Below are 22,413 nucleotides of genomic sequence, written 5' to 3'. Positions count from 1 at the left end.
GTAAACATATCCCAGATGCCCTGGAGAGGAGATCATGTTTTCTTCATTGTACAACTCTGCCAATGTGGAGAACTTTGTACTTTCACCCTCCTAATCAAGGATGCACATGAATGATACGTATCGCACAAGTCCCACAGATCACCAGATTTGCTTAATAATCACAGGATTTCAAAAAGAACATGTGGGTTCATTTTATTTGCTTTTGAGATCTAGTGGATTGTGTTTTCAAACTTTTTTCTTCAACCACAAAGTCTATGAATGGACTTCTTAAAGTATTTTCTCATAATAACATGACTTTGGAATCTGAGGCTCGATGAAAATACCAGATGTTGGGCAAGCTGTGATGATGCTGCGAGTGCTGGCAATGGGTGGCCAGGGGTTTCAATACAAAGGCCTGTCAACATTGTCTGGTCTGGCCCATATTACTAGCAATATTTTCTGAAAGCTTTCATGTGAAACTTGTTTTCCACATGAGAAACACTGATGCTTCCTGTGTTCCTGAAATGAGCACACTGCTTAATTAAAACACACCATTAAGGACGTGAGCATGGCAATGACCCAACCATTGCTTTTTTACTCAACCCCACAAAGAGAGCTCCAGTATCAAAGGGCTAACTTGGGCTCCTGGAAAAATGTTAAGCATCCTTTAATTAGTTCCCCTGTCAAAGGAGTGAGGTTTTTTTAATGCAGTAAATAGCAGAGGCTGCCCTGCTAGATGGGCTTAGACCAGATAAGGGGTCTCAGCTAACTGATATTTTTCTTGTTGTTATACAGCACTGTATCAATGGATCTCATCCCATTCATGAAAAATGCTGCCCTAACAAAACTAGCCCAGTGACATCGTAAAACTAATGGTTCTGTAATTTTCCTCCGTCTTACTTCTTAATTCGAGTAGTTAGTGCTGGCTGCTGGTGTGTTAATTCTTCTCTGAAGTCTGCTAATCATTCCTGCAGTCATGAATTCACGCTAAACAGGAGTGCAGAATAACTAAGGTAGGACATTATATAGCTTAAAACATACGAACCAACAAGCCTCAACGTCTCCCAGACTGGCACTTCTCCACATTACTCCAGATAATCTGGAGACCGATTATGCAACTAGAATTTTGCAGCGACTGAGTAGGGCTGGGGGGGCGGGGGGGACCTTGGTGGGAAGAGGGGTTAAGCATGCTTGCAACTTTCAAGGTGATTATCTCTTGTAGTTCCTGTCTCTAGCAATACATAAAGAAAAGCAAATTCAGAAGCTGAAGAACATTAAGTGCGACAACATTTACATTTAATTAAGAGAATTAGTCCCTTATGAGAGAGTCAAGAGAGCCAAGAACAGTCCAAAGGGTCTCCTCCCAAAGCTTTGCTAAAGCATCTACCCTAACCATCATTAATGATATGCATGCACCAATAACAAGTATATAGACATGAGGCTACTTCACTTGCGAGTTAGGGTATCAGATTGTATCTCTTATAACCTCAGTAGCACTGGCAACAGTGAAGTCCACTTAACGTTGTTCAAGGTGCTTCTAAAACCTCATGTTTTGTCATCATAGTTGATGAGTTACTAGAAAATCCGGGTTAAGCCTTAGACCAAACAGCAGGTTTCAAGCTGTTTATGAAAAAGTCCTATGGAGGGAGAAAGGGGCTCCATACTTTCTTTAGATTTGTAACATCTGGCAGACTAGTGAGAACAATACAAGAACAGCTGTTTGAGAACAGAGAAGAAACACACGGATATGGAACAGCATGGATGCAGATTGTGTGCGCAGTCCAGCCCTACCTCAGATAAAATGAGATTCATACCATCATTTCGAATAGTAATCTCTGCTCTCTGGCTTTTGTCAAAGCTCGCTGAGGAGTGTTAATGTTGGATTCAGAAACAGTGAAGCTGAGCACCACAGGACGACGTTCCTGTCACGTGGCTGGCAACACACCCTGTACCAAGTGGCAGTGATGGGAGGATTACAGCCCTCATGGTTAAAGCATTTCAGCAGCAAGTGAGCTGGATGTATTTATTAATGAAATTGTTCATACATGTTAAAAATAATTCCCAAATAATAACCCCCAAATCCCTCTAACAGTACACTAAGACTGGAATAAATTATGAATCTGCTTGTAGCTAATCATCTTTTCTGTAATTTTGGGCCATAAATACCAAGCTCGTACTGGTAAGTAAGGGCAGAATGATAACAGTTATAACCATGCAATCTTGAAGAACAATATAGGATGCATACCAAGAAAACGGGTCCCAAAGGGATGTTCAGGTTGAGTCCAGTCACTGCTATTGGCAGCCAACCACAGCGTGTAATTCCTTTCATAAAGTGATCGAGCCCCATCTGAAAACTAGTTAAGTATTGCAGCTCAGCTCCTCCTGTGAGAGGGTTCCAGAAACTTTCTGCTCTTATTGTTGAACTCTTCATATACTCTCTGCCCTAACTCAGATCCATGGCCAATTTATACACATTTGCTCTTATGTTAACATTGTCCTTTAACTTAAGAACTCGCCTCCTTCCCAGGTGTTTAACATTTTCTGGTGTGGACAGGGAGGCGCTCATATTCTCTCCTGCTGTTTTTTCCTAGACTGAGCAAGCCCAGCTCTTTCAGCCTTTCCTCATAAGATCCATAGCCACTGTCTGCCCTTGTTACAGTTCAAGGGCATCTTTCTATCCAAGCTGAGGTCCTAGTAGGACATGGTGGAATGTTAATTGCCATCTAGGATCACTTGTATGGTGCTTCTGGCATCAGATTTAAAAAACAAAATAAAAAAGAAGAAGATAGAAGAATGAGGGAGCAACAACTACTGAATCAACATTTCCTGTGTTACCTGGCTATCTTTTTTCTTGGAAACCTCCTGCAAAAAATGGTGACAAAGACCAATAGTGTTCACTGATTTGCTCTGACAAGCACAACTCAAGTTATGTTCATAATAACAAGAGCAAACTCAAGAGCACTTAGAAAAAATATGAGGTAAGGTTTCATGATAAACTGATAGATCTCACATACAATACACCAGGCATACATACACTCTCCCACTCTGCCTCCATATGCTGCTAACAAAGAAACAAAATATTGTTAATCTAAAAGAAAGTCCTGCCTGTAGTTGAGTAGAGCACAGATAACTAACAGTTATATGCTGGATGAAATTCAAGTAATATAGCCTATTAGACGAATGCTTTTCAGTCTTTTTCAATCTGTGGACCCCACAAAGGCTTTTCAAGGCAAGGGCTATAGCAAATTATTGTCTATGGGCAATAAATCTGCTTTGCTGATTACCTTTCAAGAAGCCCAAGCAACTCAGTATCCATGGTCCACAGGCTGGAAACCACTGTAGGTAAATGTGCATTGCTGATTAAAGAAAAGTCCATGTAAAAGTGCATGCACGTTCTGGATTGTCAGAACTATCCAACCTGCATTAAATTGATTAATGTACAACAGAAAGTGGAAAGTTCCACTCTGAGGCCATCTATGGCTAAACAAGTTCATTTTCATATGTTTCCACAATACAAACAAAATAATAACATACATAGAGGAGTAACTGCCAGAGTCACTCTCTTGAGGTTCACAAAGTTTCCAGCTACAAGGTCTATTCCTATCTCATTAAGTGAATTTGAAATATTCCCAAAAATTCAATTAAAGATAAATCAAGCCATATTCCTCACATCTCTTACAATTGAGTGTAGCCAATATTTCAACAAAAAGAATACCATACAACATATTTGTGGTACATACACAGTCTCTACTCAGATGTGAAAGGCCCTGATCCTGGAAAGATTTACATGTCACAGTCACCTTTATAAAAGTCAATCAACCAAAAGTCTCCTGATGTCTCCAGCAAGAATCATAATTGCAGTTCAATTGGAACAGGCCATACGTAGGTCTCCCATATACCTGGAAAAGGCCTACTGAAGTACAACACCTCCAAAGAGAAGCATACGAAAAGAACCAAGGGTCTTCCACTGCAGAAGAGCCAACAGTCTAATAAATCAGGACATTTACCTGGCGTACAGGAAATCCCCATGCTCAAGTGTCTGGGGTCAACTGAGTAGTCCAGAGAGCTGCTGCTGGCTGTCAGAGCTCAGCGAGGGCCATCTGCTCCCTAAGGGACAGGGAGCTGAGCAATACCACAGCCAGAAGGGCAGAGGCCAGGGCCTGTCCCACCGCCCCCAGCGAGGGAGCAGGGCAGGCCTGGTGATGGCTGCCAGGTTCAACTGAGAGTTCAGATCATCAGGCAAGTTGATGGTGATGAGGCAGGTCTGAGGTCAAGCTGGGAAGTCAATCCATAGGTCTGGATCAGGCCCAGCAAAGGTAACCAGGGTCAGACATGGCCCCGTGATGGCCAGGCAAGGCCAGGGGGTCGGGCCGAGGCTGGGCCAGGCAGTTGGCCCATGGGTCAGTGTTGGGAATGACAGGGCCACAGCCAGGCAGGGGCAGGGCTGTGGCGGAGCTGGAGACCAGCATTACTATGCCATTGCTCGGGCAGGGACTGACGGCCCTGGGCTGGGCTGAAGTGGGGCCTTGGGCAGCGATGAGGAGAGACGCCAGGAAAGGCTGGTCTGGGCCATTAGGGCTTATTAGTGCACTCAGGGCCCTGGCACTGGGCTTGTTACACTAAATAGCTATTCTGAGACAGGACTATACTGGCCACAGAATAAATCATGGATGTAAGGAAAACTTTGGTAACACATCCCTTTTTCATGAATCAACAATATTGATGAAAACTGCTTCAACATAAAAATCTCAACCCACTGTAATCCCTGTCACCATTCTATAAATACAGCCTTAATTAAAGTACTGTACTTGTACGTTTAAACCAGAACTTGGTATACATTTAAACCCTTTGCTAAGTTAGGGCCTTGTTTATTTGTCCTTTGTTTACAGATGGTGATGGACAAGCTGATATTGCTGCCAGATCTTTCCCTTTCACATGTGTTCAGCAGAGTCCCCAGCCAGGGTAAATTGGTGTCGTTCCAGTGAAGCCAATTTACACCAGCTGAAGATTCAGGCCCACAGCTGTATTTGCGTAACCTCAGCACTGCATGAACACAGATTTTCCATTATAAATATCTGTGTATATGATTCATAGAGTACAGTAAGTTTAAACGATAGCACATTAAATTATTCCAGACAATGGGCCCAACTGTCAACTCGCTAGAAAATTAGTTAGATGTGTGACGTGACAAATAGCATTGTATTAATGTCAGAGCACTGTTTCTAACGTACTCATGCTGAATGTTCCTACTAAATGCCAGAGTAAGAGATACATGTTTTTATCTTGACAGATATCAAGCCACAGTCATGCACAAAGCAAGGCATAAGAGTCCTACAACGCTGAATAGAGAAGCAATAATACTATTGTTGAAGGTGGGAGAAAATTACAGATACTCAACACATAAATATGACTAATGATATTTGGGCATACTTTATTCATCCACGTATTTGCTTCACTTTTTTTGAAATATTGTACCTTTCCACCAGACTTAGTGACATCAAACACTCAGGCATTCTTGGAAAGGATTTTCTGTTCCTTAGCAAATGGAAACTGCCTTTCCTGAGCATATATCATCTGCAGAAAACTGCTTGCTATCTAAGTGCAAATTAATTCATTGGCTGGATAGGAAATGTCATACTAAGAGAGATAAATAGACAATAGACTCATGAATGGGGGGAAAAAAAAAGTTATGAAGAGATCAGACCAAGTCCCCCAGATGAGGAATTTTGCTCTCAGTTTTCAGAAGCTGTGACATTTATAATAAATTTCATTAAGCTGAAAACACTGTATGAGTTCGGTGACTTTATAGACTTTGATTCTATTCCCAGCATAATGTGTGACATTCCAGTGACTCAAAATAGCTGCCATTAAAAACAAAACAGCCAGACAAATGTTGACTGCTTTATATCAGAAGTGTGGAATTTCCCCTACCAAAATTACATGGGTCTGAGGCCCAGAGATACAACTGTGGAATAATCATAGGTTTAAACTCTGACATCTCATGATGCATCAAGGCCAGAGCCAAGTTGTACGCACAGACAGAAAGCCAAGGTATCGGCTTTCCTCTGGATTTCGTGATGGCTCTGGTGGACCCCAACACAGGGGATGGTCAACATTTCCTATCCCGCGAGGTGATACCTTGAGGACGACAACACAAGTTCCTGGGGACACTGTGCCCCAGCTATTTCCATATCCCATAAACCGGCCAGTTCAGCATTTTCCCTAAACACTTCTCTGCTTCCCACGCGTGGGTAGCAGGCATGGATGCGCCATGGGGCACACCAGGGCTCCCCCTACCTGCGCAACTCCCAGGTTCCTCGTGGTGGTGCCTTGGTGGCTACCTCAGTAAATAGCTCTGTTGATAAGAAGATTAAAATCCAGCTCGTCCTTCACAGCAAATTCTGACTCTCCAGGGCTAAAAGAACTGTAAAAGCCAATTTGGCTGGCTGTGAGGGTTTCGAACAACAGTGCTTGTCCAGCACGATTGACCACGTTTGGCTTTGTGGGGGCTGGGGGCAGCCACCAACCGGCCTGAGCCGGTTCTAGCCGGTTCCAGCCGGTTCTGAACCAGGGGCAGTTGGGGGGGAGGGGGGTTATGTAAGTGTTTGATCACTTGCATCCATTTTTCTCAGAGCCCAGATCAGTGGTCAGAAGCCTGTGCTGACTGGCGATAAATTAAGCCAAATTCCTCAACCCCAGACTGTTTTGCCTGCGACACCTTTCCAACGCCTGCCTAAGAAGTAAGGCTTCCAGGATTTCTGTGCCAAGTAATATGGAGTGGCCTTGCAATACGGGAAAGTTCAAGAAAACATTTCTGAATTAATTTTCGTTGTGCATATAATGCGTAAGAAGAAAAGCCAGAGTGATCTGGCTTTTAAAAATTTAAAAATGACACTGATACTTCTTGGAACGATCCACGGACCATGCTCCCGGTTTCACCCTGGTTCAGCCAGTGCAAACTCCTGCGGAGACAACCTCTCGACCACACACCCGCCATCGTGTACTCCCTATAAACAGATATAAAGGCTAATTTAATATATACTTTTAAGACTCCAAGTTCTGCCAAGTGCGGGTCATTTAAAGCATTTCATCCAAGCCAGGAAGACATTCATTTAGGCAATAATCACATAGTTTCATCTGAAAGATGCGGCACAATAAATCTGTTGGCCTCATGCACGGTTTAATTGCATGATTTCCTGACAGCTAGGCTCTTATCACCTAACCCTCTCCAGGATCAAAGCAATAAATATAAAAAGCCACTTTTTTTCTCTTTTTCTATATGTGCGGGCTTCCTTCTCCTGTAGAGCATTTGGGCCTCCTTGTCATCTTTAGTTAAAACAGAAATTTCTTGGTTGTAATATGCTATATTCATCCTTAAAAATAAGTTTTAAGTCTGTATTCATATGCCAAAACACTTTCTTTTGCCACACTGATCAGGAGAGCATTCCTGTGCCTCCCAGCAATGCCAAGTTGGAGAAGTTGAAACAGCCTTGAAACGCTATCAAAATTGGCAACAAAAATAAAGAGGAAATTTGTGCAAATGCAAAAATATTCCACCAGAACATACTGCCTGAAATTATTTTTGGATCCATTCTAACGTGCATGGAGGAAGCAGGAGGAATAGTAACTACGTATGCAATGTCGGCAGCAGGAAACTACAAATAGTACAGCACACGGTGTTCCAGTTTCGGCAGCAGCAGGCTTCAGGGCTGTTTCCTTACAGTTAGGAGAGGGCAGGCTGCAGTGTGATTGCTTGGAAACCTCAAGCAGGAACTACGCCATCCTTCGGTTAATGTTCTGCCCTCTGGCGCTGCAAGGTCACAAGTGTGTTGGATGATCCAGTGTAAATCCAATAGTAAGCAGCCCCAGACGGCTGTAACTGTGTTACAGGGCGTGCTAAGCGTCAAGGAAACGCGCAAGCCTTCCTCACCCCTACTTGTAGCAACGGAGCAAGGAATTGTTGTTGTATTTGCATTCCCATCACAAAGATCAGGTTCAATTCCACATGCTGCAGAGGCAGCATACTTAGCTGCCTGCAAAAGAGCAGATTTGGCAGCACCCAGCAGGATGGATGGATTAAGAAAGATGGAAAGCAGACTGTTTTACACATCAGATCAGGACTCCTACTTCAGGACAGGCTTCCTGTGTGGCAGGAGGCAAGGCGGTTAACCCCTGTGGTTTTTAATTCCCCTTTTTTCACTTTGAACCTTGAATCCTTTGTACTTTCATTTTGCTGCTCCAAAGCCAATCCAGCTCAAAAGCAATCAGTCTCTGGCAGACGATTACCCTTCCTGATGGACGGCTGTCCATATCTTAAAAATCAGCAGCACAAATGCCATCAGAGAGATTCTTATGTGTTTTGCCCATGGAGTTTGAACTCAGGTCCCAGTGTTAGGGGAGGAAGTTTGTACCCTCAGAGCTGTCAAACCAGCAACAGACTCACTGCAGCAGCAACAGCAGTGTCAACAGTACGCTCCAAAAGGGAGGGATCCCTCCTCCATGGTTAAAGAAATAATGCTTGCAACAAGGGTTAGGTGACATTCACTGCTAGAGTAATATCCACCAGGAAGAAGACTTCTGATGTGTATTTATCCAATTCCCTCTACTGCTCTGCTCAGCAGGCAAGGCAATCCCACTCTTCCTCAAACCAGATGGCAAAACTGGGTTTGTAGCTGCTTTCAGTTGGAGGAGCAGCACAAAGCAGTTGGCGTGTACTTGTGAATTTGTCCTGTTGTTATTAGATTTGTGCCCAAACTTTCTAGTGGTGGATGGAAAGGCAGAAAAGCAAATGTTCACAATGCTAATGGTGCATAGGGGAAGACCTCCCGTGGCCTTGACTGATAAATAAGAAAATAGCAGGATACAAGGTTAACACTGTAAAAAAGTTGGAAGCTCTTCTGGAACATTACTAATAAAGAAGACATTTTGATTTTACAATCCAATTAGCAGAAATGAGCTCTGTTTGTGCTTTGAGAGAAGTTAAAAACTTCGATAATGATCTCCTGATCTTGCAAAATCTGTTCTTTCCTACAGATACTAAGAACAGGATCTTATTAAGTGGGACCAGCAGTGGTCAAAGTAATGAACAGTTCCCACAGAGCACCCCATGATCACTTCCTGCTCTGGCAACTCTTCACTTTAGATTGGGGGCAACAAATTGAAGATGGCATTAGCAACCTGCCAGATGTCTACCTCATATTAAACAGAGCAGATATCAGCTATCTGCATCTTTAATTCACAGCCATAGCCTGCCGAGACTTCAAGTCCCAGCATGGAGGTTCCTAACTGAGGCCTACAGACTACACAGGATTCATCTTTCTATTCAGGATGAAGGAATTTGCAAGTAATTTATCCTTATAGGTGCTGAAGAGGATTTACCTCATACTTCCCCAGTAATTCTTTCCTGTCCATGATTTGGTGGAGGCGACTGCAGATTTTAGCTGCCACCCTCAGAGCCTTCCAAAGCCGAAGGTGCTGGTCCCACTCTGAAATGTCTTCGGCACGCATCCCTTGTTATAAGCAGTTTTTCTGTTTCTAGACAAACTTTGTTTCTTTTTGAAAAAGAAAGTCTGTGACCAGGTAAACCCAGTAATTTGGGGAATCCATAACCTCTTAGTTCTGTTCTGCTGCCACTGATCTTCAGAAAAAATTCAGAAAAGTTGCATTCAGAACATCATAACGTTTGTTCAGCTACATCGGAACATCTAATAGTGGCTTATCCAAGAGAAAGAGCACTGATGCACTTCGAGACAAAGCAGTAGCACTACTCAGTAGCAAGAATTCAATTATTTTTAAATGCAAAAAAAAAAAAGATAGCACATTTGAATAAACACAGTGAAAACTAATGAAAAACTGTGCTGTCACAATAGAGTTATTGCTACATGCTTTCAATTCTCACCTGTCTTATTAGAGCCTCCTTTATTCTAAGATGTGTGAAGTAATTAAATAAAAGTGACTGGAGCTTGCATACAGGTGCATTTTGGGAAATACACAGATTTTTTAAGGATGGATATACAGTTTCTCTCTTTGATATGATTTTTCTGTGTTGGTCCTTTGTCCCATACTGATTGATGCTGCTGCAAAGGTTTTTACATAAAACATCTTACGTCAAGCAGAATAAGATTTCAGTACCTCAGTGTGCTACGTGCCATACAGAAGTGCAGTTAACCATTGTACATGCTCCCAGCTGAGTCTCAGGTTAAGTTTCCTTTCCCTATCGCCTGTGGAATTATCCTTCCAACATTTTAAGGTCTGATGCAGTAAGACGGTGTTTGTAAAGGCAACAATTTAGGGAAACAATATGCACTCACCTTCTGCGTTCTGTCTGGTATTAGCAGTTCTGTGTCAGAGCAAAAACTTCATTTTGAATATGGAGCTTATCCTCTCCATTGTGTTTTTACTTTCAGAGGGGGCTTAAATACAAAGGATGGCACAGGAATGACTGTGGGTGATGGTTAGGCATTGACAACCATCTATTCAAACAGCAGCTTCTTTGGACTGACTGCTGACTTCCCTTCCCAGCACTGGTATCCCAAGTCTGACTTTATGAAGGGTGAAAAACAAGTCATCTAGTGAGAACCTCTATACCAAAAAAGGCACCATATGCCATGGGAAACTTCAGATTATAAAAAAGAATTTGTCACTGGCAGTATGAGAGAGTAGAGACCAGATATGGAAACAATGTTTCAGGAGTGAACAGGCACTCTGTGCAAGAATCCATATGTATGAGAAAAGGCAGAGAAAAAGAAGCAAAAACTACTTAAAATACTTTAATGTTGTTCTTGAGCAGTGTCTATTCATATAGTCATGTTTACTCCCTTTCAGATCCATAAATATGGAGATCTTTATATTTCTTCTATAGCTTAAAAATAAAGAGCAATTGTGCCAGGAACATTTTCAAAGCCTGTTTTTCATGTACTTAGAGTCTTACAAGCCCTGGCAAATCAGAATGCCCATAATGTTATAAATGTATGCTTACATAACCAGAATATTGTGGAGGCCACCAACAGAGGTAGCCGGAAGTAAGATCCCATTTCTGTAATGGGGTGGCAAAGTCTCTAACTCCTCCACCAGTAAGGCTGGAGCCAGACATGGTGGCTCGAGATGGTGGCTACACAGCACCCAGGAAACTTCAGAAGCGTGTGGGTCCTGCATGTAGGGCTCTAACAACGGTGGCTTGCTGAATATCCATCGGGGTAATTTCTAAAGAGACTGTGAGAGTCTTCCACTAATTTACAGAGAAGTTGAGTCTCTCACTGCTTGACTGAACCAGGCCTCCATCTTTTGTAACAGATGCCTCTAGCAGCAAAATGAAGTGGGGTCAGGGGATCCAGCTAAAACTAGCATGAAAGCAAATGATTTTGCCTCATGAAGAGAGAAGCAGCTGCTTCGGGCTGAGAGGGCTAGGTGACGATGACAAATTGAGTCCCTGTGATCTCTAAGAACTCTTTCTGTAGGACTATGGGTAAGGAATACCATTCTTGCTTAGCAGTAAAATCTTGGTCTCTTGTCTCATAAAGCTCTCTGCAAACACCTGCATGCTTACACACACAGACCCCAGTTCTGTACCTCTCCCGATCTGGAGTCAGGATCTGTATCCCACTGCCACTGTCCCTTTGCTGCACAGGCATTTGGGATGGGCTCAGAGGAAAGCAACGTGCTCAAAGGAGCCTCGCAGAGGCCCTCAGTCAAATGTCTCTGCAGAAAACACTAAGCTTATTGGCTTTTTTTAATTGAGGAAGTCTTACGGAGCTTATCTCAGGTCTAACAACACCCCCTGTATTTGAAAGCTCTGGGAAAGCTCCTTACTGTGACGCTCATTTACTGTGCTGTTGTGATATCCATGGTGTAAGTACTTAGACTGAAAATCCAGGGCACACTGAGTTCTGTATGCCAATGTGGTGTTCATGTAACTTCAGTGAAATCTGTCTTATGCAAAAAGCCATTTCTAATCCATGCTCATTATGCCTGTATGATTATTACTGTTAACAGTTTAACACAGAAATTCATTAACAAATCCTTCCCCAGTGGAACAGCACAGGAGGCATATATATTTCTCCTTGGTGCAAGACACTAAGGATATGCTCTCATTATTATCCTGATTCTGCTTCTTTCCCCTCCTAATATGCCTCCTACCTCCTCCCCAGTCCTAACTAACCACCTGACTCTCCCCAGAACTCAGTCACTTTTTACATTCATTTCACATATGACAGCTTTCCCCCCTGTCAGCTCCTCGGTACTTTTCTCATCAGTTTCCCAGACTCATTGCTTGAGACACATCCCGCTTCCAGTAATTTCTAAGCCATATTTTCACACAAAATCTGGGAGGCAAATGTATATATGGCACGTAGAACAGATCAGAGAAACTGAGCACTTCTAGCAGCAGCGAAATAATAGTGGGGAAATGGTTGGTCCTGAGTGGACTTTATCTCAGTCTGAGGAGTCTGTCCAGTCAACTTAGTGTATCAGGAAGTTGCCCATTGCCAGATGCTATGGCTTTTGGCATTACACAAATCCTTAAGGGTTAATAAGACAAGATGTAAATGGGAAGACTCTGCCATCTACTTATGTATCACTTCCAGGGTCTTTTGACACTGCTGCAATAAGGAAAAGTGGAGATGAAGGGAAGTGAAGAAGGAAGTGAAGATGTTGCTGATCTTTTCAATCTTTCTTATGCTGCTATTCTGGAAAGTCAGCTAAGACCCATTTCTAGGAAATGCTTCCCCACACAGCATCACTTGACTAAAGGAACAGTTACTATTGCTGTACTTAATGGACTGTAATAAAATAAACTGCCTCCTATTAGCAAGAAGGATCATATCATCAGATTTGTAATGCATTTTATTACAGTGTATACAGCATCAGAATTTTTAAGTGCAGTGTAAAGGGAAGTAATGCTTGAAACGGTTGATGCAGATATGCATCATAATCTTGGTCATAAATGTACCAATACTCCCGCTTCTCTCAAGCAGCAAAATACCAATGTTTCTTTCTTCATTCCAATTTTTTTCCTAAAGCAAAGGGCAAATTTCCACACTTAGGTTTCTACTATTACACCAAAGTTATTCTACAGGTTTTTAGACAAAGGATGCACAGCATTCCTTCCTTCTGAGGAACATAAACCTTTGCCAGGTGTAATACTCCAATAAGAGTGTGGTAAGCATGGTTTAAATACTCAGTTTACATGCTTATTGGATAATCTCCTCTCCCATTGACTTGACTGTAGTCAAGTTCTCTGTTATCTTTCTAGACTGTGTATGTTGTTAAGCTAGATTCTAGGCCAGGAACTCCTAAGTTTCATCTGGCACTTGAGAATAACTGCAAATGGGCATATTGTGCCATATTGTGCTCCTGCCAAAAATCAGTAGTTTTCCCAGTCCTTTCATCAGGAAGAGGAATAGGACACTGGACAGGAGTCCAGTACAGCTGGTTTATCTGCGAGTTTCCTCTTTCAGAGGCCAAAGGCTCCATTATTTGTGTGACTAAATGGAGACTGATTCTCACAGAGCCTATCTAGCAGAATAACACTCACCAGTTCCCTTATTTAAGGAGACCAGACTAAGGAAAAGTCCTAAATCAGGGCTGTGTGTGGGAAGGGAGCATGTGCTCCGCAGAGCCACAGCCTCACTGCCCACACCTGCATAGTGGTGGGATGCAGGGGGATTGGTGCAACCGTAATTCCACCTCGTCCCCCTCAGCCTTTACGTCTTGCCTAGTCCTCCCCCCTTCCAAACTTGTCTTTTACCATAAGAACTTTGCATTGTTATTACCTTCAGATCACTCATACACTTACCAAAATCTTCCTGTAACCTCATCCTGGTCACATAGTCTGGGAACTGGGAGGAACAGCCATTGCAGGGTATGACCTAGAGGCCATCCCCTGTGCTGTTCCTGGGCTCCCTGCTTCCTCCCTCGGTAGCTACCTGCCGAGCAGCAGTCCCACAGCAGCCCCTGGCAGCCGGCACAGCCTCCCCCATCTTGCTCCATGGGCAAAACCACAAGCAGAAGTATGTTTTTCAAAGGGAAGCTTTGAAAGGCAGGAAGTTTTGGCTGCAAGCTGGCTACTTTGCTGTCCCTTGCAAACTAAATGTGGCCTGTGGTTTGCCACTAGACTTTCCAAAAAGTTGGCCCAGTGTGAACAAAAAGTTCCTCCCACCGCAACCTTCAAGTGGAATTCACTCACTGCATTTTATAACTGCGGCTGCCATTTTTTGGAGTTTGCTTTTGCACTGTGATATGACTTTGGAAAAGCAGAAAGCAGAAGGGGGAGGTTGGGATAGAAAGAACAGGTCTCTGTCTCATGTTAGTGGCTGACCCCACTGATATTATAGCAGCCTGCTCTTTCTTTGCTCTGGTGCTACAAGTTCACAACAGAGATCCTTGGTTCAGTCAAGCTGATGACTATATTGTTTGTATTTAATGTGGACAACGGCGATTACATCATGATAACTGTTTTTCATTCAGATACATGCAGGGGGAGTAAAACTGATATGGAATCAACTGAGAATGATGGGGAAATTCCTACAAAAATCAAGGTGGGTGCCAGTTACAGATCATTTCCAGAAGGCCTGGAAAGTGCAGAGTAGGATAATTTGTTGTCTTTTCCTGGTATTTATTCAAGTGCAAAGCATGTGGAATCTTTCCTGAATTCTTCTCCCTGTCCAGATTTCAACCAATCAATTAACATTTCTCAGATTGTTCTAATAGTTGGATCTATGTTGATTGTGGTTTTTTGTTTTAAACAATATTCAATTTAAACCAAACTACATTCTTCATGTTACTAATGGCTAAAAATATTTTCCCTGTTATCCAGTAAAAACACAGTGAAGACTCAGTTCTGGTTTCAGTCATACACACACACACACACACACACACACGTATATATAAAAATGTATATTAGTTGGTGAGGAATGAATTTGTTAGCAGTGCGGGTCAGGGCTACACTGGAGGCTGAAATGTGTTATTTATCAGCAGATCATTAGAGTCAGCACTGCACAGCATGTGAACTTCCTCACATCACTCTGCCAAAGCTCCCCACGTGGCCGACCTGCCTGGATGACTGTCTGCTGACTTGAGCTCCAAGGAGCTTCCAGTTTCCATCCGGCGATTCAGTCCCGCTGCACTGCTTGTGCCCATGCGATAGCCCAACTTTTGTTCTCCCTCTGCGCCAGCATGGGAAAACAAAAACCCAAAAGGCCTGACATGGAGATGAAGTTTCTCTACAGACAGCTGCATTCCACCACCGATTCCAGTGGGAGAAGCCCAGGGTGGGACTGCTAACCCCTCCGTTTCTTTTACCAAACATGCGAGTTGCTCAGCAGACAACTTTTCAGACCGTCTGGTCCCAGCCTGGAGCCTCTAATCACTCAAAGAGGGTGGGGGAAGAACAAGAACCCACAGTCATATTTCTTATCGGTATCCAGTACACTTTTGCAAACAGTGAAAAGAGCTCAATCTGACTGACCCAGTCTCAGTAGGATTAGTACCCTAGCCTACCTAGCTGTGCTTCAGTTGTTTGAAGAGAGACTTTTACTGCTGTAAGATGGAGTACCCTGGGAAGCAAGATACCTTTTGCTTTGAATAATTTAAGTGTCTGGCCAGCAACTGTCACTTATAAATTTTCAGAGAGAGGGGATCTATGAGAAAAAAAAGTGTGAATTGCTTTGCTTTGAACACCTAGAATATTTTGAGACCAAGGGGTTCAGAAGACCAAGGGGCTTAAAATACTGCATATTTTTCCTTCTAGTGTCCCCTTTTTTTCTCTTCCTCCTTTAAGTATTTTTCAGGCAATGAGGACACTTGAAATCTTTAAAATAAGAGGTGTCTGGAAAATGCAAAGTCCTTGTCCATTTTCTCCTTATTAAAATGGTTTCCTAAAATATCACCCAACGAGTATACAGAAATATTTTAAAAGGCCTTAAAACCTTATTTATATTCAGAATTTTACGTCAGTGTTTGACTTTTTACAGGGTATTAGAGCTGTCATTTGATAAGTACTAAATGACATATCCAGATTATAGAGAAAGAGCTGTTTGTCTCCCCAGGAGATGAAGACCATCCTGTCTCTGCTACTACACCTAATGCTAGAGGGTAGAGTTCAGCTGAGCAAATGGAGGTATCAGGAAACTTTAAAATTCAATACACAGACATACTGTGGTGGATATTTATACAGGAGAGACGGTACTCACTGGATTTAGCTCTGAACTTTTTATGAAACAAGTACTTTCCAGCATGAGATGGTCGGACTATTTCAAAGAGACCTGCAAAAGGCAGCTAAGGAAAACAAGCACATTTATATTTTACATCAGTCTGCATATTTGAAATGTCAAGTAAAAGGGCCTGCAACCTTCTCTGGAACAGTTTTAGGGTGCCACACACTGAAAAGATTAAAAAACACTGGCTTGAGAGTAGAAAACAACAAAATATTTTCTATTCTTTGGGAAAGTGTAGAAGTACAGTCCAAGAAAAAACAAGGAGCGCTACCCTGGGAAGCCAAAGCAAGACTGGGTGTTTAGTTAAGAGGTAAGGGGTAGATATGTAAGAGAGATCTAGAAGATCAAAATCCCTGTTTTGTCAGTTGAAATTGCTCGAGTCAGGCAGTGTTAAAAAGGCAGAAGTCACATTCTCACTGCTTCTTCCTTCATCACAAAAGCTTCATGTATTCAGATGAGTCACATATTCTTGACTGACACTGCAGAGATTCTCATTTTAGAGACTCATCTAAATTCACGGTTTTCCCAGAAAGAGGATTGATTATACAATGATGGAGCCCTTTTGGTCACAGCCCTCCTTAGAGATACTTAGTACATGCACTGAAAACCAATGTCTTCTGTCTTGCTTCACACTACTGAAGATTGTATTTGTTTCTACAATGTGTTTTTCCCTGACATTTTAAAAATAAGTATTAATTTGCACCTGATAAAAAATATCACCTTCAATGGGTTCCCTTTTCAGATGAGGTCTGCATTTCTTCTTCTATCGCTCCTGGGTCCATGCAAACACATTAGTAAAACAACCGTATTGTACATTAAGTGGAGGAGACTCAGAGATTGGGGCTTTTGATGGATATACACAGACTAGATAAGCACGAGTCCGAGAGCTCAGTACCTTCCCCTGAGAATACCGTACTTCTGTGACCTACAGTTTTATATGTGCAGTGAGGACTTCTCACAAAACCGCCTAATCAGACTCCAAGCACTTCTGCATAAAGAGGGTGAGACAGCCAAGACTCAATACAGTTTTCTAACGTAAAATCACCAAAATCAGTACCCGTCAATGCTTCCAGAGGCAGACAGCAGCAGAACAGTATAAGAAGTCTGCTTTATTGTGCATTATTGACATATACAGGCATTGTTGTATATGAAACCTGGGCAGGGGACACTGATTGTTTTAGCAAGCCTTTTCAACTAGCATGACAAGGTGCCATGCTTCTCTTTCAGGGGACTTCCCTATCTACCACAGGTTCTCAGATGAGTATCTTCTGAAGAGGGTAGGAATAGGGATGTAACTGCAGCTATACTACACACTTCTTGTTATGCTATGGAATTATAGCTTCATAAAACCATGTTACTTACCAATGCTTCTGTTGCCCTACATTCTTTTGTATATTGTAGTTCATCTGAAGACATACTACGTGTTTTTCAGGCTGATATGCTACATTACAAATGTCTAAGAAATAGGAAGTTGCAATGCAATCTCTCTATGGAATAATTTAATGTTAAATATTTCTCAAATCTGATCTTATGTTGGTGAATAGGAATCTTGGCCACTGACTCAGCATCAGGTATGAAGTCAAATGCCATCCTTATGTGCTGTTTAATGCAAACCAGCCACAGTGAGTTTTGCACACTGTCGTCATTTGAGAATACTTTCTCATGGTCTATTTATATGTTTATTTAAGCCTGAACCTAAACACAATCTCAGATCTCATGCTGTGGGAACTAAGTGGCCACGTCCTTAGTACTCAGTTCCATGACTAAAGATTTTACCTGTTGCAGATCCTGTTGTGATTTCCTAGGAAAGGTAAACTGAAGATGTGGACTGGGATAACAGTTAGGAGGAATTTAGCTACAGAGATCCCATAGACTCACAAAAAGTGCAAACATTAATCATAGTAAATCAAACCCTAAAATTATTCTTCTTTAGGCGCTATGACAGGCAGAAAAATACATTCATAAGTTTAGTAGAAGAAACTTGAATAAAGCCTGATCCTCATGATAATGTCTACCAAATGTACCCACTATGACATGAAAAAGCAGATGAACTTTCACCAAAAGTGACACAAGCAGGTTATTCTGGATGTCATTATGCGTGCTACATCCAACAATTACTTCAGTGAATTTGGTTTATGAATCACATAAAGTACATCTGCTGGCATCATGAGATTTACACCTGCAATTAATACCCCATGTTGCTAATTATAGAAAGAAAAAATGGTCAAAGTGCCCTTGTGATAATGTCTTGGTAAAAGCATCAAAGGAGTAGATTATTCCCTACCTTCTCAGCATCTTGTTCAAAAAGTCGGAGTTGAAAGCACTGGTCCAATTTCAACTTGCGGACATGCCACATCTGATGCAAGTGTTGCCGGGTGGAATGCAGCTTGTCTAAAAGGCTGGTGATCTTTGGCACAAGACTTTGAAAATCTGCACTTCCAGGAATGCAGTTCCTACCAGAAAAACCATCACTGCACCTTATGCATTGTAATAACCTCTGACCCTCACGATCCAGTTCTTCCACCGGAGCTTTAATCACTTTTTTCTTAAGCTGCGTGTGCTCATCAATTAGCCTTCTTGAGCCCTCAACATCAACTGGAAATTCCTTCCTAGCCAACATTTCCTGGAGGTCCTCCAGCCTTGATAATAAATGAATAGCACTGTTGAAAAACTCTTCCAAGGAGACGCGCAACTCTATCCATTCATCATGGTTGTAATCCAAAGATCCTTCAAACTCATCCGTCAGTTGAGAAGGATCCACCAGTTTTGCCAGGCCTTCAACAGAGACCATACTTGTCTAAGGAAGGGAAAATGACAGCATTTGAATCAGTGACTGTCTAACCAGAAATAACAGTGCAATCCATAAATGGCATGAAGGGATTATTTTCCTCATCCATACATAATTGAAGGAACATTGTAAAAGATGTTGAGGACTATATTTAACTTTGATGAATTAATCAGACTGAAAATAGTCTATTAATGACACTGATTTTATTTATTTATTTGTTTTAAGGCATGCTATTTACTGGAATAATGTCTATCTTTTTAGGCCAACCAGACTATCAAAAACATATCATGAGAATGCTTCTGCCATGGATTACTTTAACCAGTTGGACACTGAAGATTTCTTACGGAGGCTGTTGGTTGTGTGGACATGATTGTTCACTACATGGTATATGGTATTACAGGGATTCTATTTCTTGCATTACATTCAGGCTAGTGGCTGTACAGCAGCAAAAGTTTTAAGCATAGGAGGCAGGTATTCTAACCTGCCAAAATACACAATATGCCGTTTTTTTCCTTCCGATTAATCCAGTTTTCTTTCATATTAGTGTTTTCTAATGTGATTAAGCCAAAATCAATGTAAAAATTAAATGTCACTGGAGTATTAACAATTAGAATTTATTGCTAATAGAAAGAACCATTCATGAATCATACACAATCAATGAAAGATGGTTTTAATTCATTCAGATTTTGCTAAAAAAAGTAATCACTGATAGAGAAATGCACTGGGTGCCTGGCAAGCAGTTTAAAGCTTAAGGACCCAACAACTGAAGGCTATTTCCATTCATTTTGACAAATTATTTTTACTGAAATATGAGCACAGGCTTCCAAATATTACTAGAGATTTTCAGTGGTCATGTTAATACTCAAGTTGGCAGCCCTTAAAGGCTTGTGATGTTCAGAAAGTGCTGCACATGTATCCCCTAAAAATCAGGCCTCTAAAGAATGTCAGAGTTTGTGCTCTTCAAAAATAGAGGCACTCGTAATCACGGCAATCTTGAAAAAGTCATATATAAAGAAAAATACCTCAAGTCCCATCCATTACTCTGAATTATGTCCAAAAAGTAGGCTGCCCACTGGTTTAAAGTTAATAATAGGCTTTTCTTCCAATTTTTTTTATCCATCTAAAAATATCAGGCATCCTACAATGTATTAAAATGGGATTCTATTGAGCATATGCTCAGCAGAAAGATTATTTTAAAATTCTTCTGCAGTGTTCCTTCATGAAAAGGCTTTGGGGAAGGGGGAGGGCAGAAGGAAGAGCCAACAAACAGTGGGAAGGTAAGCATGCAGCTTCAAAGAGGGATTTCAGATTTCTAAACCTCTTGACCTGTACACTGACCCCTTCAAGGTATTTAATGAGATAATTCAATTTAGAATTTAACTGCCTGTCAAGAAAAGACTTCTCTTTATTGCTAATACCTGGGCATTCACCCTGCAGTATGTCAAGCTACTGCAAGCGTTGCTCTTATGTTCAGAATTTGACATGATGATATAGCAGCAAGGCTTTTCATTTGAAGAGTTCTGCAGCAAATCTCTTTATTCAGATTTGTTTCTCTAGGGAGTTATATCAGACTAATATGAAAACAACCTTACCTGGGCAGGTATGTGGTAAGACAGAGTAATTGTTTGCCAGGCATCATTCTTCTTTCTTTTAAAAAAAATCACCCTAAGAAGCACTGCCCACTATTTAAACCCTTTCAGCAGGAGAAAGAAAATAATTTTGAAGACATCTCTGAATTAATGCTAACTAAGCTTCTTGGTCTATCCCTCAAAGTGGCAGGAGGTTATGGAGTCTGCATTAGTCAATCAAACCCTTTTTTCCTTTTTTCTTTACCTGACAAACTCTTCCCAAACAAACTGAAGCATACACTCTTTGGACTGTAATGCAGAACCATTCTGTCAGAGAGCGTCACGATAAAAATCCAGATCATTAGCCTTCACTAAGGGTCATAATCTGCCCTGGCATATTCATACTGCTTCCATTAAGCTCAGTAGCAGATTTTGGCCTTAAAACTGACAGTGGTAACTGTTACATTTGTAGATGGGTTAAATCAACACAGACTTCCACTGCCTTCCACTGCAGCCTATTCCTACAAGCATCTAGTGTTTTAATCATAGCTATTGGGCCTTTAAAACAGAGGTTCCTGGATTGTGGCCTATACATTGCAGTGGGTCTATGGGATGATGGGCCATGGCCTGAGGAACCTCTTTAAAATCCTAAAATCGAAGGACTCATCGGTTCTGTTTGCCTGTAGGTGGTCCAAGAAAGAGCAAGAGAGCTGACATTGCTCCTCTGGCCCAAAAGTTTGTGAACCATTATAGGCGCCCACATGACAGCCTGGCAGAGAGACTAGGGCTCAAAGGCACACATACAAAATAAAAATACCCTTAATGTGTGACAGTGTGTACAGAAATGAGTCAAGAGTTTTTAACACAATACAGACTCAGAGCTGTAACTATGAAGAATAGCTTGACCACAGTTTACTCTTCCCTATCATCACCCCAGCTCCACACAATGAAAAAATATAAGTCAAGCCTCCAGAGTATTAATGCATTTTAAAACAACCAAATGTTCTAAAAAATATACATATTTGAGGACTGATACTTTACTTCTAGGTTTTGAAGCTTTAGGGAGATACTGATTCTGTTTATTAAACCACTGGAGGATTGAAATTCAGTCCTGGATAAATATGCATAAGCTGTCTTGGGCTTCTAAGGGACTGCCCTTTAGTGTCCCTATATAAGTGAAACGGAGGGTTTCACATATGCCGCAAGCTATTCTATTTCTAGTCCCTGCACAGGATCCCTCCTGCTCCATGTTTTTCTGTAGCCCCTATTTCTCCTTTCTTGCCCTTTCCCACTGCCCTGATCCCTCTCTGTCCCCATATGCAGCATTGCCAATCTCAGTGCACTGTAGCAGCAGCCACTTCTGCCAGGACCAGGCATTTCAATAAGCTTGAGGAATCCGTGGAGGTGACACAGCCTGTCACCTTCACATACTGAAGACAGCCTTGCTGTCAAAGGCTCACAGGAGATAGCAGTAGACATGGAAGGTAAAGGCCCATTTAAACAAGGTGACATTTTTAGCTGACTGGTTTTAATCAAGTTTTCATGAGACAGGCAGAAAAAAAAACAATCTACAAAAACTTAAACTGAGATAATAGTGTAAAAGTTGGTTAATGCTTAGCAGCAATCTAGCTGCCCACTGCAATTCAACAGTGCCCTTAAGAAGAGGTTGAAAATAAGGACATATTTACACCACACTGACTTCAATAGATCTGATATATATACTTAAATATACTCTTCCATTACAGTCACCATTAAGAACTGTAGCAAATTCTACTCTGATTTACAGAGGTGCAAATTCAGAGTATGTCTCTAAAATTAATGGACTGGTACATAAGGGAGCCAGCTACAGAATAATATCCCAGCAAAG

General features: G+C 41.7%; 1 protein-coding gene across 1 annotated transcript in view; it reads right to left on the bottom strand.

Moving 5' to 3' along the window:
• Positions 1-22,413, bottom strand: part of KALRN (kalirin RhoGEF kinase) — a 530,846-nt gene that overhangs the window by 297,947 nt on the left and 210,486 nt on the right. Inside the window, exon 5 of the mRNA XM_067299320.1 lies at positions 18,475-18,987. Within this exon, the coding sequence (XP_067155421.1) occupies positions 18,475-18,987 (513 nt within the window). The remainder of the gene's footprint in view (positions 1-18,474; positions 18,988-22,413) is intronic.

The sequence above is a fragment of the Apteryx mantelli genome, chromosome 6 (assembly GCF_036417845.1).
Source record: "Apteryx mantelli isolate bAptMan1 chromosome 6, bAptMan1.hap1, whole genome shotgun sequence".
Classification (NCBI taxonomy): Eukaryota; Metazoa; Chordata; class Aves; order Apterygiformes; family Apterygidae; genus Apteryx; species Apteryx mantelli.
Note: the sequence above shows the minus strand (reverse complement) of the source record. Positions and strands in the feature narration are given on the sequence as shown.